Source organism: Pempheris klunzingeri, chromosome 17 (assembly GCF_042242105.1).
Source record: "Pempheris klunzingeri isolate RE-2024b chromosome 17, fPemKlu1.hap1, whole genome shotgun sequence".
In the NCBI taxonomy this organism is placed as follows: domain Eukaryota; kingdom Metazoa; phylum Chordata; class Actinopteri; order Acropomatiformes; family Pempheridae; genus Pempheris; species Pempheris klunzingeri.
In genome coordinates, this window is record NC_092028.1 from 9,184,497 (window position 1) to 9,197,771 (window position 13,275).

At 43.3% G+C, this 13,275-nt stretch overlaps 1 protein-coding gene across 1 annotated transcript in view; it reads right to left on the reverse strand.

Annotated features, from left to right (window-relative positions):
- Nucleotides 1-8,821, reverse strand: part of plppr2a (phospholipid phosphatase related 2a) — a 38,654-nt gene extending 29,833 nt beyond the window's left edge. The window contains exon 1 of the mRNA XM_070848315.1: nt 8,747-8,821. Within this exon, the coding sequence (XP_070704416.1) occupies nt 8,747-8,815 (69 nt within the window). The 5' untranslated portion in view covers nt 8,816-8,821. The remainder of the gene's footprint in view (nt 1-8,746) is intronic.
- Nucleotides 8,822-13,275: the final 4,454 nt, after the last annotated feature.

The window sequence follows — 13,275 nt, forward strand, 5'->3', positions numbered from 1 at the left end:
AAACAGCTATTACTGGCCCATTACCTGCCCCAAGCACCAAACACCTTTGTCTGCCAAGTCATACAGCTTGCAATCTGTGTATTACTCACTCCTCATTAATGAGTAATGTCAGAGTAGTGGTCAAAGCACAAAACAACAGGTAAAAGAGCAGGGGTTGGTTTACTGTCTTTGTTTATGTGTACTTTATTTTTCTGATTGCTGACATTTCCTATGAAAAAAAAACCTGATATATCTTGTTCCTATGAGAGATAGCACTCCGGTGTTGTCCAAAAAAAACCGATTAAAATCCCATCAATGAGCCACACTGCTGCACGGGGTGACATGTTCCTTCATTACCACGAACACACACACACACAGGAGTTTATTTTGATTCAAGCTGTTTTAAAGTCCTTTGAGCCAAGCCCAAGTCACGTCCCAAGACTTTAAGACGTGACTTGCAAGTCAAAAGGCCCTGAAAGGCGAATCATAATTAGCTGAAAGCGCACACAGACGTACTGTGTTGTGCTGTATTTAACTTAACTAACAAGGTTCAACTACAGCTTTAATAGTTTGATAGCATGAAGCGCAGCTGTGCTTACAAGGCGTATAAACCGTAATGCACGGGTGACTTTTCAGCGGCCATTTATCATTTATCATTAAGCCGTAGGAGCATTAAGACACAAACATTTTATTAGATATTTCTGACACAAATTCCTCAACGCAGCGGGCGGCCGCCTCCTCCAATGCCTTGTTTGAAACAGGGCGGGTGGCATGAATTATTTTCACGGCTGCAGGGAGGAAAACAGGCATATGCTAGATATGAAGAGGTGAAACTATTAAGTTACTCATTTATCTGTATAGACTAGGCTAATTAATTTTATTATGAAAGGCTTATTCCTTCAATCTCTTTTTAGATCTCTCTCCATTTTCTTCTGGTGCGTGCAGCTGCAACTGGAGGCGTGCATTAGGTTATGGAGACGGCTGCGCGCATCCTGGTTATGTTATTAATTGTTCATGAGAGCTCACGGAGCTCCAAAAAGACACAGCTACATTCAGAAGAGCATTTTTCAGTATTTATTCATTCAGTATTTATTCACCCAGGCAAATCTCAAGTCAAGTTTTCATGCATTCAAGCCTCAAGTAAGTGGAGTCGGGGAGGAAAACTAATAAAGATCTCAAAACATGCCCTCAGAGATGATGGAAAACATAAACAGATGCGACATCTGAGTTTTTCGACAGTCTCATATCGTTAAATTTTAAATTTCAAGAACTTGACAACCATGTTCTTGAACCCAGATGTTACTGACTTCTCAGCATACAGAATATATCTACATTTTATCATTCAGTTGCAGTAAAACCACCAAACTCTAAATTGTGAGATTATCAGCCCGCACAACTATTGTGTAAAAGTGAAAAACAAACGTGCAAGCTGACAGGACAGGGTGAGGTTAAAGACAGAAAGTGTTGGTGGAACAGGAGATTATATTCAGAAGAGAAAAGGACTGTCTGCTTAATATTCATTGGTGTGCAGGTTTAGTAGTCTCGTTGGCTTGTTATGCATCGCAGCATCAATTTAAAGCTGCCACACAGCATCATAAAGCAGGCCCTGCTTATGAAGTCTACCAGCTGGAACCAAAGAAAAGTCTGCTCCTGTTACATCTAATTTCATTTGCTTGATCACACCTCAGAGACACACGCGTTTCAGGCTGCAGGTTCGCCTTTAATTGAATAGCTGTGCATTTACTTAACTGCTCCGGCATCGTTTGGATGTCTGTGACTCCACCCAAGTCTGCGTGTGTCTGCGGGCCTATGTGTGAGTGTTGTGGGGAGGGGTCTTTGTTGGCTAGACTGGGGAGATATCCTGTGACAAGTGTGAAACTAAGTGTGAAGTGTTACCCACTATTAAACACACTGGCCTATTTATAAAGACGGAGGAGGCAGTCGAAGACGCGCTGATGTGTTCTCTGTCTAATCTCTGCATGTCGCTCAGGTGTTAATGAGGCTTGTGAGACTTTATGTGTGTGTGTGTACGTGTGCAAGTGGATGACACTGAAAGTGTCAAAGGGAATTAAGTGAATAAAAACAGCCGATGAAAAACAACTTAATGGTTTTTATGTCAGCACTGCTGCTGATAAATCAGGTTCAAAACTAAGTGAAAATACTCAAAAGCTCAAAACAAGTTGCAAATTCTAGAACTGTATCTGGTTAGGGAGCTTCAGCTGTGTTACAGCTGCGCCCTCTAGTGGAGGAACGACTCTGACTTTCCTCCATGACTATGCACCACTCCCTCAATTATATCAGTTTTGGGAACACCAAAGGATATATTGATGTTAACTTCTAATAAAAAGGTACTGGAGTACTATGGAAAAGTACTGTCCACAGTTCTGCTATAAAGAGCGCAGAAAATACAAATAAATAAAGAATATGATTATGTTCCTGTCCATACGATTAATAAAAGACATATATTTCCGCATATTTCAAAACAGGGACCTCAGGCCATATAGAGGAGGATTAAGAGGTGGTGTGGTTTAATTTAGATGATGGTAAAGGAAACGATCACACCCAGTGATATCGGATCTGCAATACGGGAGACTCAGTGTTGGGAAAGGTTAGAGCTCACCAATGAATTGTGTTGAAAACGCAAAAGTAATTTAATCTGACGAGCCACTCTGCCTCAGAGTAAAGCCCAGAACCCCTCAGAGTCATATCTTAAATTTAATCCAAGGGAATGTATGGAAATCATCATCAGGGGTTAAATTTTAGATTGTGTTCCATATTAAAAAACAAGGCCCTCACCAGGATCAATGTGTGATTTGGATGAATTAAAAAAAAAAACACTGCAATATATTAGCATGGATAACCCCATTAATCCATCTAATTCATTTCACAACAACTGCTTGTGTACCTTGTACAATCATTTGTTTTAACATTTTAAGACTTTTTATATTTTTCAGTTGGCTAAATAAGGACTGTAATTGTTATTATGGACTTATTAGTGTTTAATGGTCTTTAAAGACAAACACGATGCTTTTCAAACATGCAGAGAAGAAGCAGAGAGTATTTTTATGGTTTGAACAAAACTGGAAGATGAGCTGAAACAAAATATAAAGAAGAACATCCCCTGCTCCTCCAAGAAAAGTCTTCAGCAATTAGTAAAAATCCATAACCCTCCCCCTGCTCTGATATCTCCTCCCCCAACCCCCCCGAGCATTTCTGCACAGCCCCTAATATAACGATATAGTAAAGGCTCAAATTGCACACTGATAAAAATCCTAAATGTCCTAAACGCACAGCTGGTATGAAAAGGCCAAGGGGTGAAGCTGCAGCATAGAAATGGTGCGACTAAATTTTAATGCAGGTCAAAAGGTGACATTAAACAACAGCTCACAGTGCATCACATGACTGTGGCAGCAGTGAACGAGCAGAGCTGAGAGAAGGGCTGTAAAAAAGTATTTACAGTGGTGGAATGGAGCTTTATGTCCGCCCCTCCACTGGTCTGGATAAGTGCCTAATCAAAGGCTCACTCCACAATAGAAAGCTGCATTCTCCATTACACCTCTTCACTGAAGCACACTGTAGATTAGCTTTAAACAGAGATTACTTTTAAACTGCAAATTTGCTTGCGGGGCCCCAGATGGCACAGAATAATTATATTTTTTCACGGGTGAAGGTACAGAGAATTTGATCCATCCAAACAGCAAACACAGAAATATCTGTTTATAAATAAAATATGTTTGACTCGTTCGTTTTTGTCCCCTAAAGAATTCGTCTTATTGCAGCGTCAGCCGTTACAGAATTGGATCAGATGAGGAGTGGGGTGACAAGGATTTTTACATATTAAAACAGTATTAATAGAGGATTAATGGTATCTGCGCCGCTATGAGTGGCCGGAAGAAATCTGCCCAAAATCAGAAACAAAAGACGAGCGCTGGCGGGTAATCACACTGAAAAATGGGAAATGATGGAGCAAAATGGTGGGGGTAGAGAGACACGCAGAACAAGATGGCTGAGTGGGTAGTACTGATAGAAAAGGTTGTGACTTGTGATTAGGGCAGGGAGGATGAAAGGAGTCCGAAGAAAGAGAGCAGAAATGGAGAATGAGTCTGGCTGATTGGTTTCCACGGTAACTGCTGATGAGGTGTGGGGCTGAAAAAAAAAAAAAAGCAGGTTCCTCTGGCTTAGTATGGGTCACTGTCACATTTCATACACACAGACACACACATTAAATGCGGGGGGGAGGGACATGGTTGATAAGCAGCACCACACCTTTCGTCACCACGGGCTGAGAATGAATCAGCACCACTCAATTCAAAGGAATAGTTTGGCATTTTAGGAAATACACATTTGCTTTTTTGCAGAGATTTGTCTGTTCAGTATGACGCTGGAGCCTGCAAGTGGTTATCTTAGCTTAGCATAAAGATTGGAAACAGGGAAGTCAAGGGAATCATTGCGCTCAGCCATGAAATATGGCTATTATATCCTTTTTTTGTATAGATTAAACAAAGGAAGATATAACATGTTAATTAGTGAGCTTTAGAGGTGCTGATAGGTGAATGTTCTCACCTTTGGACAGAACCAGGGTAGCTGCTTCCATCTTTATGCTAAGATAAGCTAACCAGTTGCTGGCTGGGACCACATATTTACAATACAGATATAACAGTGGTATCTGTTCTCAGCAAAAACACCAATGAGCTTATTCCGCAAAAAGACAAACGATTCTCTTATTTATTCATTTTTTCCTGGTAGAACTTTTTTCAAACAGATTTGTCAGTCCACTCCAGAGTGCCGCCTGGCTGACGGCCCATTTCTCTAATATTGGCTTATTAATAGTTTACTGGCATTGCTCTGTGTGATTCGTTTTTTATGTGAATAATTTATTAGTCTTTAAATTACTTTCCTGCTTTCTGCGTCACATGGAGCAGAGCAGAGCCTGACCCTGCGCACAAGGACAAGGGGGCCGCTCATGTACCCATCACAGGGCTAACACGGACAGACTGACCATCTTTCTCACTCACATTTATGGCTATGGGCAGTATCCAGAAACTAGGCCGCATAAATTCCTGGTAATCACAGAATACGCAGAAAGGCCCGAGAATCAGGCCTGAATCCTTCTTGCTATACCCGTTGACAGCCATAACAGCTAAAGCACCTCGCAGTCAATACTGTAATCTTGTTTAAGGTGGCAGAGTGGTGAAGTGATTCACAGCAAGAAGCTCAAGGGTCTTGAATCATGGACGCATGGGAGACATGTAGTTAACATTATGCATGCGATTTGAATTGTTATATGGGGTGTGATTGTGGGCCTGCAACAAACTGGCAACCTAGCCAGGGTCTTTCCATGTGGACAGATGGTTGGATAACTGCACAAAGAGTGTGTGCATGAAGCAGGACGTATGCACGCTCAGTAAACCCTACGAAGCAGAGACGACCGCCCTCTTTGTGTTTCTGGACGGCAGCAGCAGAACCAGTGCAGAGTATTCAAAGCAACCAACCGCACAGAAATACTGAGAAGTGGCTTAATGGAGAAGCATTTCTGCTGTATGGTAGCCTGCCTGTACTTCACACTGTTTTCTCAGCCAAAATGTGCCATTTTCATCTTTTCAGTGTGTGACGATTTTCTCTCCCAGTAACACATCAGTGCTTTAGACTTAGAATCTATCATTTCTAATTTTCTAAACCCTATTTTATCATTTGACTGCTAATGAAAAACTAGATTCTGCATCTTCATCACAGCACGTCTGTTTGGATCACGATGCAAAGCAATACAAACCGTAGAAATCAGACGAGGGGCCATATCCTTCTTATATGAGGGCATTTTCTAATATTGTATTCCAGATGTCAGAAAACGGTCGCAAAAAAAATGCCTGGATGGAAATTAGACTCTTTCAAAGGAGCAAGAAAGAGCGAGAACTCTGTGATGTTCATGTCTGCTTAGCAACAGCATCAGTAATGAGATCAACTCCTCCAAACCCAGTTCATACTGTGACTCAGTGGCCTGATTTCCATCTCGTATCGAAATGAGTCTAGTGGCCAGATTATATCTGAATGTAGAGTAATGTATCCGGACTGACATTAAAATGTGTTTTTCCTGCCCACAGTAAACAAGAGTGCCCTCCCTGTGGAGTGAGAATTGCTATTAATATTTTAGTCTTTAATAATAACTGTAGTCAGTAGCTGACACAAAGGCAGGCATGAGAAGTATTCGTAGTTCCTCATTTACACATGAGGCCTGACTATCTAATTATCCATGCTGGATGTTTAAGTTAAATGTGGGCTATAATATTTGACAGAAATTTAAGAAGATAAAGTTACTATCAAAAAAAAAGAGAAAATCAGCCTTTGGAGAAAATTAATGTAATCTTTACTAAACAATAAACTGTTATACCGGTTCTTTCTCTGGCTTCCACCCTCACTGCCCTCCATTTCAGGTAACAGCTGCTGGCCTCTTTCCATGGCCCTGATTGCTTGCTAGGATTCTCCATCCTAGTACAAACAGATAGAAATACTCTCTCCCTCTCTATCACACACACATACACACACAGATACACACACCCAAAAAGATGTAGAGTTACCGAGGGAATTGACTGAGACCTGAGGGCTGAGAGCTGATGTGTGGGAGGCATATGGCGGAGTGGCCTAATGGAGAGCTTTTACAGTGTATTATAACCAAAGGGACCAGTGTTTCACAGACTGGCTCACATGGGTGAGGCGGGTTAGTGTAACTATTGTATTCTGGTCTGTCCGTGGGGGCTGGGCACACACAGAGACAAAGTAGTGTGGATTTGCTGAGGTGTTCAGGTAAATACACCAACATCCCTCTCAGTTTATAATACATGTAGTTCTTGCAGCCAACTACAAAACAGTGTGTGAAGGAATTGTTGAATTTCAGGAAGACGGCAGATCTGTTGTTCTCCAAATATGTTTTCCTGAATCTCAAGTCTGAGATTGTGCTTGAGCCCTGTTATTTTAGCCTAGATTTGTTTACATTTTAAGCAAATGTGCAGTATTAAAAGTATGCAGAATTAGCTATTAGCAGTTCAGTTGCAATGAACCAACAGATGCACCGACAGTTATCACTGGATTACTTTGATTGGGAAGAAAACTTAAAAATGTGACTGATTTTCAGGTTCAAGTTCTTGAGTCAACAAGAGCATCTTCTTTCTATCTATTTCTAAGCGGATTTATGAATGTTTATATGCACCGGGCGTCTAAGATGATAACATCCTCAGGAAGTCACACTGAAATCTAAAAATGATGAATGTGTATGATGTCTGTGTGTTCTGATTTGACTGAGTTATGGCTCCAGGAAGCAGTGCGAATTTTGGTAGCAAACGGCAGCAATCAGGCGCTAAGGGTTCTAAAAGCACTCTAATTGCCTCCATGTGTTTCACAGCTGCTGCTGCAACCAGTGAATGTGTTGTTGGGCCAAATCAGAGGTCAAACTCCAGTAACTAACATCGCATTGTTTTTAGAACACCACTTGTTCCTCTCCTGCGCCTACCTGGGGAGGTATGGCTCACAGGGTGAAAACCTCTGACCTAGGCAACATTTCTATAGTTTTAGTCTATAATGTTGTTAGAATCACTTCTGTGCAGGGTGCACAAAATGTCTAACACACACTGCAAAATATATACAGTAAAATACAGCTTGCTGTGCACATACACTGACGGTATGAAAGGGAATCCAAACATGTAAATCCAGCATGATGTAACATCTGCATCATTTCATGACACACCTGCAATGCAACGGTGCTACACAAACAGCTTCTCCTATGTAAATCGTTACAGAACAATGCTCTGAATGCATGGGGAACTCCAGCTGAAAAACTGATGGTTGGCTAACTTGAGGCCAGTGAGCTTCTGGACTGCTTGGTTTGTCTAATTAGATTACAGACCGTCTGATTACCTCACCGGTTCACGCTTTTCTCCACCTCAGTTACAATTTGGTGAAGGCCCTGGGACTTCCATTGCCCTCTGAGTCATCTGTCTGACTGCTCCCACAAACAGGGAGTGCAGTGGTATGTGTGTACGTGTCCGCAGTGCATTAGTGTGTTTCTCTGAGCTTTCTTGGTCGAAAACAGAAAATGACCTTTGGCATGATCTGCGCAACACAGCTCCAAAGTCCACAGTACAGCTGCTGAAAATCCGCCGTGTCTGTGCTGTGACATCTGCAACCACCTCAATGAATCATGCAGTTCACAACCATGCCGGAAAACGCTCAACACGCCACAGAACAACTGTAGCCACTTTGCAAAGCCTCAGCTGCCCCTGGTCCTGCAACAGGGCAGGATGTGTGACACCAAGTGGGAACGTCAGCAACAGAGAGCGTGTTTGCTAAGCTGTCCCAAACTCTGCTGTTCAGCCTGAAATATTTACCACTGAGGCTCAGATTGCAGAGATGTGGGGAGAGGAGAGTGCACCAAGTTAAGGGGTTAGATACAGAGTCAAATCTCAGAGCCACAGAGGTTCCTCCTCGCTCACAGGACGGGCAATCACACGGATGAATCACGAGTCAAAGCCCAGAGAAACAGGATATAGAAGCAGAGATCTGATCAAGACATGGCGGAAATATCTCTTTGCTCTTAACTCACTATTATTTCACTCCAGCAGGATAAAGGTGGGGAGGTTCATATTTGAAAAGTTACCTAATCATTGAGAAAATGTGAAGTATTTTAAGTATTGAGTCTGATCTCGAAATTCGTTTTCTCAAAGACACAGTGCCAGGGGAAAAACAGTGAGCTGTATGATAGCTCGTTCACCTTTCTTACCTCCACAAACAGGAAGCAGGGGACGATGGAGCTGCTGCTCTTCACACCCGGCTTCTCCTCCACCGCCATCCCTCTCTCTGTTTCTCTGTCCAGCTCTCTGTCTCCTGATCCTGGAGGAAAGAAGGTTAGTCAAATTAGTCCTGTGGTCAACCAGAGGGCACGTTCGCAGTGCAAGATTAAGTGGAATCCAATCGGGACAAACGAGCTTTGGCTGGATCCGGGGCTTTCCTTGGTGTCTTATCTTTCTTTCAGCACACTGCTGTTTTTTTTTTTTATTTCATTCAGCACTTTGTGTCTGTGATACCTTTTCATTTGTATGATACATGCATGAATATTTAATACATGCATGAAAAGTGAACTCATTTCTTAGCGCTCTGGGCTATGTGCATTCTAAAGTTTGCTCTTACAGAAATTGCTTTACTTATTTGGGATTTTGATTCGTCAAAGCAAAATCAAAATAATTTCAATAAAGAGAGTCACCTCTCTGGTTATAGCATTTTAGAGCACAAATAAATAGAACAGATTAACAGTATGGTTTTTAATGGATTAAACAAAGTTGAAGTTAGTGAGCTTTAGAGGCTCTTTCCCCTTCCCTGGTCTTTGCTAAGCTAGGCTTTCATACTTAACGGACAGACATGAGAGTGGTATCAAGCTTCTCATCTAACTCTCCAGCAGAAAACAAATAAGTTGCTTTCCAAAAACTAGTTCTTTAAACTGCAACATATTTCATTTGGCAAGACACAACGGATCCTCGCTGTATTTCCACATAAACTGGAGGAAAAACAAGAGAGAATACGAGAAAATAAACATGTACGAAAACACACAGACAAGGGACAAGGGCTCCAGCATTGTGCTATAGAGGACAAAAGGAAAGAGCTGCCAGCGGTACGCTCTGTGTGAACCCTGTGTCACATTTTGCTAACATCCGGAAAAGTGAGTGGGAGTGCTCGGCTACATTTTGTGTTGGCCTTCAGATTTCTTTATCAATCACACTGCTCAACTCAAACCATGAACTCTCTGTCATGAGCTTCAGATGGACTCCGAATCATCTTTTGTCAAGCTGGACAAAGTTTAAACTTGCATACAGTAAAGACAGAAGGAGGGGAGGGGTAGTAAAAATGGATTTTGAAGTTGAAGGTGTCAGGTAATCCTCTATTCTGCTGGCGAGTGGTGTGTTATGTGCTGGAGAGCTTTCTTCTTCCTAATTCCTTCTACGCTGGTGGAAAGAATAGGCCTGAGGGATGAATAAGGCATGAAGCCAAGCTCTTAGCAGCCCTCAGAACAACGCAATGTGCCAAACAAGACTGCTTTTAGAGAGGGTTGGTTGGACTCGGTGTGTGTGCATGCGCACTTTGTGTGTGTGTGTCTGTGTGTGTGAGAGAGAAACTTGTCCAAAATAAAAGTAGCTGTCAGGGTGAACAAGCAGAAGCCCGAGGTAACGGAAACCAACAATGAGACAAAGAGAAGAGTGACACAGGGAGGAATCGTTCCTGCTTCTTCTCCACCAGAGGCTGATGGGAAGTGTTACTCTGTGTTTCATTCCCTCACTGGGAGGCGGCACAAAGAGAAGCTCTCCCACAGTTTGGGCCACCGGCTGAGAAAGTACACACATGAGCTGTGAGTCGGTGGCGGCGCAGATCTCCTTAAGATGAAACTGTTTTGGGGGAAACCACTCGGGTGGCCGGTGATGAGGCGGAGAAGCTTTTGATGATTAATAAAGATAATGATTAGTGGGACGCCGAGCCAGGGAAGCTTTCACCTACAGAATGGGAATTATAAAGCTTGCTAAATTCCCCGTTGGGGTATGCAGACTTCTGAGCCGTCCCATGCATATTCGGTGTAAGTGAATTTTTCTCAGAAGCGTTCTCCAAGTGCTGACTTGGGTGACGAGTTTGCAGCTAAAGCAGCATGAGAAAATCCGACCACTGCTCAGTATGCAGGACATGGAAACTGAGCTAGAGGCTTACACAGATCTTCTTAGCGTTGCTGTCCTCATGTGAAGTCAGGGAGAATAAAATCAGCATTGTTGTCAATTGCAGCAGAAAGCTCTTAAAAAGTCACTGCACACTACCTCCTCAGCTACAGACAGCAGGCAGACATGGTTCGTGACTAGCTGGTGCGTATTTAGCAGCTACAGAGCCAGACATTTCCCTCAGGAGCTGGTAGAGACCAAAAGCGGAGCTAAAAGAGTGAAGATTGGATGTTCACATTCATCGGGTAGACTCAAACACCATCTCAACATAAATGATAATGTTGCTCCATAACTGCTGGATGTGTAATGTTAAGAAAGCAACTGTCACTGAGACAATTTTGAGTTATCAGAACTGTTACTGAGGGTTAAAAGCCCTACTCACACTAACCGAACTCAGTCCAGTCTGTCCACTGAATGCAGAGAGAGTATTTGAGTAACTGTGGAAGGAAGAGGCAGTCCAGCTGGTTTTGATCTGATTAGTGGGGGCTAAGTGAAAAGGGGCCTAAATCTGATAATCCATCTATCAATCAAAGAAAATCTAACAAACCTGACAGAGAGACAGGTGGATGGACAGATGTGTGTCGTTTGAGGGGCGTCACAAAGACATACAGACACTAGAGCCAAGGAGATAATTAAACGCAGACACACAGCCACAACACACCAATCAGGATGAAAACAGGGGGGGCGTGAAATCAAAATGGTGGAGATGAGAAAAGCAAAGCGAGCTGCAGAGGGGAAAGTTGAATTAGAACCGTCAGACACACACAGGCACACATACGTCCTGGAGAGCAGGACATTTGAATCCCCTTCTGCTCTGAGGACTCCAGTCAAAGCATAGAGACCTAGGCAGCCATATGTCCTCTCTCGAGCCTCTGCAGTCCACCACCCTGCCCCAGGACATACAGTACACACGCCTGTGCATGTGAGCGCACACACACACACGCACACACACACATAAAGGCTAATTGGGCAGAGCAATCTGGATCATGCTTGCTTTTAGTTATTTCTGCCTTACCAAACAATGCTCTTGCAGAGACTAATATCATATTCTTTTATGCATAAATCCACAATCGTGCAGCAGTAACATAGGAGAGAGTGCAGCAGCAATGCAGAGATAAAATTCCAACTGTCAGTCAGGCTTTCCTCTATTTCTGTGTGCCATATCAAAAGAGATAACTGCCCAAAACTAAATATACAAGACTTTGACTGCAGAACATTTTTCATTGTGGAGCAATGATGGAACCAGTCTCTTTTTTTGGCCATTTACCTGCAGCCCAGAGATGTCACTGTTGATCTGAGCAAAGCCTCACATCCCTCAGCACTCATGTTGCTTTGGATTTCTTGTTTTGTGTGTGTGTGTGTGTGTGTGTGTGTGTGTGTGTGTGTGTGTGTGTGTTTGCAGTGTGGCCATTTTTGCCCTGCTACTGTCACGCCAATTTCTCTCAACTCAGGCCCCAGTGCTTTGTCATACTCACATATCCTACATGCAGCACAGGTAGCCATACTTCTTGTGCACACACACACATAAGCCACAACCACAAAACAATACACCTAATCTGACACCTGAGTTGAGTGACAAACGACCAGCAAACATTCCCACTCCTCTGACTATACGGCAAGTCCTTCCTACTATTAATAGAGCAAAGTCAAGTTGGAGAGTAAAACCATAATAGGATTTACCCAGTGCTGGATAATTAGGGCTTCTGTTTGGGGAATACCACCGCAAAACACAGAATACCACAGAGAGACACTCCCCCCACCACAACACACACACACACACACCCAGAGGCACATTCAAAGATCTGGGGAAGAAGCACTTAATATAATAAGAGATCCACTTAAAGCGCAGAAAATACAAAACGGGGACTTCCACATCATGACTGTTCTGTATTGCCAACACAGCCAAACCGGCTGTTCAAATCACACCGGCGTGAAGGAGAGGAGAGGACACCTGCCATCCATCCATCCATTCATCCTTCCCTCCCTTCTTACCTCTGATACCTCGTCGCCCAGCTGACGGTTGCCGTGGCACCAGATTCCTATGCGGTGGCCATGTCAGATCAGATGATGCTAGAGTGGTGTGAAAATCTCCTTCCACCCAGCTGTCTGTCTCTCCTCTCTTTCTCCTCTTCTTCCTCTCTTCCCTCTACTCTCCCCTGCTCCCTCCTGGTCCACAGTGAAGAGACAGTGGCGGCGGCAGCAGCAGCAGCAGCAGCAGCGTCTGTGTCTCCAAATCTTTCACACATGCACGCATGCACTCACACTCACCCTCCTTTTAATTAGCCTGTTCCAACAACCAGCTATGACTAATAAATTAAGTGGCTGAAATTACCTCCTGTGCTGCGTCCGGTCTAATGAGGAGACACAGAGGAGAGGGAGAAAACATGTGTGTGAGGGAGAGAGTATATCTGAGTGTGTGAGAGAGACAGTGATAGAGAGAGAGAGAGAGAGAGAGAGAGAGAGAAGGGAGGGAGGGAGGGCAGCATTATGTGTGTCAGCTCATTTGTATTCAAAGCTTGTTTTCCCTCTCCATCCCTCCCCTCCTCTCTCCCTCTGT